Here is a 4,951-nt window from a genome sequence, read left to right as displayed (position 1 = left end):
TTGATTACGAAAAAGCTTTCGACCGTCTCAATCACGAAAACAAGGCACAACAATCGTCGGCCTCATTGAAGCTTCGTGCAGTGCATTTTCTTGCAGAATACGTCACCATGGTGTCTAATCCGGCAAGGATCATGTATCCTTTCACCGATGCTGTTCCTCATCGTAATTGACGAGAGCCTGGTAGATGCTATTGATCGCGGACTAAATCGTGGGTTGCTGTGGCAACCCATTACCATGGAGCACCCAAATGACTTCGAACTGGCTGATGACGTTGCTCTCCTAGATCTTGCCGATCTCTCGTCGGCTCCTCGGTAGGTCTTATCATCAACGTCAATAAGACCAATTCGTTGGATGTAAACACGGTCAATCCCACCAGTTCCACGATAGCTGGGCAAGCTGTGGAGAATGTTGAAAGCCTCCAATATCTTGGTAGCCAAATTGCGGCCGATAGTATCACCAAGATCGACATAGGTGCACGGATCAAGAAGGGGAGGGCTGCTTTTGCGAGTTTAAGAAATGTATGGAAAAACAATCAGATTAGTCGACGTAACAAAATCCGAATTTTCAACTCAAACGTGAAATATGTACTGCTGTACGCCAGTGAAACATGGTCTGTATCAGAAACGAACACTCAACGACTGCAGATCTGCATGAATAGATGCCTGCGGTACATAATTCGTGCATGGTGGCCTCACAATTGGATTTCTAACGTGGAGCTCCATCGTCGATGTCATCAAAAGCCAATAGCGACAGAAATTTGGGAGCAAAAATGGAGCCCAGTCAACCAGTAATCGTATAAGATGTTGCATAAGATGATAAAGTGGCCATATCCCAAGTAACAATTATGATTTTATCGAAGTTTTCGATCGTCAGAATAAATTATGCTTGGTTGTTTATCCAGCCATGAATTGTATTACGATTTATTTTGGCTATTCGTAAAATCTCCGCCTTATGGAATACCGCACCAAGCTTCAAGAGCAACCCTGCAACTACTAGTGAAGGTGCGACACGACAACACTAATTTCTCGTTCTTCAACGCTCTCGAAATTGAGAAATCGAACAAAGACCATCTTCTCTGCACCGTTCAAGCGAATCGCACTTCATTCGTTAGCTGCTGTCTTTCTGAGTGGTCGCCATCGTGACATCAAAAATAGCACGTGAGAAAATAGTTTGCTACAAAGGTGGTTTTGCTCTAGTAAGCTGCTCCTGAAACCACGGTGGTTCCAAAATTAGATACAACCTGTCTAAAACACCGGCATGCTATCGGCGAAGATCCTAACAGGTAATAAACACAACATAACCTGAGATCCGACACATGATCATGCAACTTTTTGCTCTAGATCGAGCAGGTAATCGCAGGACCAAGAGCTGCTAGAATCAACCATCTATTCGGCCATCTCCAGGGAAACCGCAAAGAAGGTAATGTTTGAGTTATTGTCATCAATATCGTCATGACCAATTCAAATCCCACAGACAGCAGCAACGAAGACACCACGCCACCCACTGCAAGCACGAGGGCTACCATCAGCGATCGACAAAGCACTCAAGGGCTCTCTACGGAGGTAATTCTTTGACCAAAGATGTTATCAATAGCCATCTAATGTAATTTGATCCCTTAGGGCCCTTTTGTTGAGATCGTTCTCACATCTCACCGTGTGCAAAGGAGCGCCACGAAACGGTAGCTCACCAGCTTCACCATCACGCACACACACTATCAGCCACATCAAAAAGTGCATCTCACTCTTGGCACTCGCTAGCAGTCGGGTAGGCACGGTGCATTCAAGTGCATGAAGCTTGCCTCAAAATATCACGCACACTACATCAAGCCACTTCGCACAGCAAGGTGAGCCGGGCGCGGCTAGGTCGGCCAGACGAGCGCAACCACAAGGAGGAAGATCATACGAAGTGTAAGTGATACGAAATAGTAACCAATATCACCAGGACCGCCGGCGCCGTGTCAGCCGTGTCGAATAATCGGTGTCGGCGTATGCGAAGCAGTATATTCGAAGGTAAACAAACGTTCGTCGTGGGAATCAATGGAGGTCATCGATCAATCGCCAGTCGGCGATCTGAAGAAGCACAACCGTGCGTTCTGAAAGCTACAAACACCATCATCACCAGCAGTCACCGTTGCGAATCCCGTTACCAGCAACACCACGACGGAGTCACAGTATTGGTGGAAGCAAGAGTGGTGTGTCAACCGCTTATGTAAGGTAGGGGTAGTATAAGGCCTATGTGTATAGAATAATACAAACATAATGATGCGTATTTTTGTTGGTTGCTTCATTCACACCTTCATTGAGGGTGAGATTGCATGCGAGTAGAGTCATTTGGGTCATTTCACTACCGTATCTTGAGGCTGATTGATACCGGCAATATTGGCGCCCAACTTAAAAACCCACTTGTTTTCTATCGAATTCCGCTGTCAAAACGCGATTCGTCTCGGTGAGTGAGTTGAGTGAGAAGTGAGTTAAGTGACGTGCAAGTGCAATATGGATGTGCAATACCTATTGGAGGAGGAGCTGGAGTTTGAGCTGAAATTGAGAGGAGTGAAGAACCCATCGAATCTACAACATGAGGAGCAGATCAAGCAACTGCAACAATTAATTGAGAAGGAGATCAAAAACCAAAATGCCCCATCAACAGCATCGCACATCATCTCTGATGTGGACCACATATACCAGTGCCAAGCAAAGCTCAATCCGCTATTCAAGTCCATCGAGCAAGCATTGCGCCAAGGTACGGTGGAAGAAATCAAGATGAACCGATCCAGGTTGAATCACTACCGGTGGAGACTCAGCTTGATCACCGATTCCCTGATCACAGCAAACGCAAACAAGTCTATCGCCAGAATTGAATCTTACCTCATCAGAGCCGATGAGATTCTAAGACGAAACACTCCAGGGGACAAGGATATTCTTCCCTCCGACCTACAGGAGCTGGACCGTATCAAAAATAACGTAACAACGGAATCAGAGGTACACGAAGGTGCAACAGCCTCCGCAGAAGACGAAGAGCCTCAAAATCTGCAGCTACAAATACAAGAAACTCAAGCACAACTGGCAAGGCAGCAGGAGCAGTTGGACCGCATCATCAACATGCTATCAACCGCCAATGTAGCGGGTTCGCCAAATTCTACACGCTCGACTCAACAATCAATGGGAGCAGTTCATCGGCAGTTTCCAACAAACAGAGCGTCGTCGTCACCCGAACACCAGAGAATACGTCCGCCGCCTCCCAACGTCATCCCAGGCATGGATCACCAACAGGGATTCGTAGATCAAGGAATGCCGCCAAATCTAGTCAATGAGATGTTCCGATTCTTCGTCAACCAAAATTCCCAGAACAGAGGACAACCCGCATCACCGAATCAAAATCAGTTTTCCCAAAGATGTTCGCAGCCGGTACACAAATGGCCATTCCAGTATTCCGGTTCAGCAAACACCATTCAGCTCGGAGAATTTCTCAGTCAGGTCCACACGTACGCTGATACCGAAGGAGTTGACGAAAGGACGCTCGTACGGTCTATAAAACATCTTTTGAAGGGCCGTGCCTTGCAATGGTACAGCAGAACGTATCAATCCTTCCGAACATGGAATGACTTCAAAACACTGATCAAACGGGAGTTTCTTCCGCCCAACTATTCCGAAATCATCAAGCAAGACCTATATCTTCGCTTCCAGGGTCCCACCGAGACATTCTCGAACTTCTATAGGGACTTGTTAGCAGTTTTTGAGATTGTGGAGCCTCCAATGCTGGAAACGGAGAAGTTGTTCATTTTGAAATCGCATCTCAACACGGACTTCATCCCAATCGCCACAGCCTCTCGAGCCGAAACAGTAGAGGACCTGGTTACCGTATGTAGAGACTTCGAAGTTTCTCGATCGTACTCCATGCGAAATCGGAGCAATACGGGTGCACGACCGACCTCGACAAAAAACTATAACTTCCAACAACCGCGATCTTCGTACCCGTCACATGGACAGCCTCAACCCAACATTCGAACTAATTTCGGACGGCAACAAGTCAACTTGGTAACCGAAGATATTCCCCCTCAAACAGGAGATTTCATTCCGACAAGCGTTCAACGAGAAATAGATCATCTAGAGCTTGCACTCCACGAAGAAGATCCAGCCAACACAGTAGAGGAAGTGAATGCTCTGCAATCTCAGACAAACTGGAACAGATCCGTTTCAGGCAGAGCTCAAACAAACAATATTTCCAACAACCAAGGCATCCAGCCAAACCCGGTAGCCTGCTGGCAATGTGAAATGGCGGGACACACATATCCCAATTGCCCCAACCCGAAAACGTTCTTATTTTGCTTCACATGTGGCAAAAAAGGATGCACAACACGAAGCTGCGAGAGTTGCGTATCCAGGTGGAGACAACTCACGTCCGAAGTTACCAGAATGCCCTCGGGAAACGCCGGCCGGGAGTCTTCTCGGTAGAAGGCGAGGAATCCTCCCAAACAAAACATATTCCTTCTGTAAGCAGTATCCCAGAATTCCGAAAAATAGAAAGCATTATCATCGACCCAACAAATTCGGACAACCGACCGTATGCTGAAATTTCGGTGTTGAACACAAAACTTCGTGGGCTATTGGACAGCGGTGCAACATGCAGTTTAGTAGGAGGCGACCACACGCGTTTGGCGGATAAATTAGGACTGGTCAAGTATCCAGTGAAAGGAGAAATTCGAACAGCAGATAATTCGCCCCACAACATATCCTTCTTCGCACACGTGCCCATAGCATACAACGGCAAGATTCACACTCTTCCAATACTGTTCTTGGAATCTATGCCAACAGTATTGATCCTTGGCATGGATTTCTGGAATCGTTTTGGAGTAAAGGCTACGGTTTGTGGAATCTCTGTGACACCGGATACAAATTCAACGATGCTGGCCAAGTTAACGGACCACCAGAAGCAGCAGCTACAACATGCGATT

The 4,951-nt window shown here is 46.8% G+C and overlaps 1 protein-coding gene across 1 annotated transcript; it reads left to right on the top strand.

The window, feature by feature from the left end:
- The first annotated feature begins 917 nt into the window (after nucleotides 1-917).
- Nucleotides 918-4,451, top strand: LOC109422600 (uncharacterized). The gene is made up of 2 exons (XM_062842956.1): nucleotides 918-1,562; nucleotides 1,620-4,451. The coding sequence occupies exon 2, from the start codon at nucleotides 2,493-2,495 to the stop codon at nucleotides 4,449-4,451; it is 1,959 nt and encodes a 652-aa protein (XP_062698940.1). The 5' UTR covers nucleotides 918-1,562; nucleotides 1,620-2,492.
- Nucleotides 4,452-4,951: the final 500 nt, after the last annotated feature.

This window comes from Aedes albopictus, chromosome 3 (genome assembly GCF_035046485.1).
Source record: "Aedes albopictus strain Foshan chromosome 3, AalbF5, whole genome shotgun sequence".
NCBI lineage: Eukaryota > Metazoa > Arthropoda > Insecta > Diptera > Culicidae > Aedes > Aedes albopictus.
Note: the sequence above shows the minus strand (reverse complement) of the source record. Positions and strands in the feature narration are given on the sequence as shown.

What these genes read in the sequence shown, in the direction of transcription:
- LOC109422600 (XM_062842956.1), top strand. Translation starts at nt 2,493, where the DNA reads ATGGATGTGCAATACCTATTGGAGGAGGAGCTGGAGTTTGAGCTGAAA.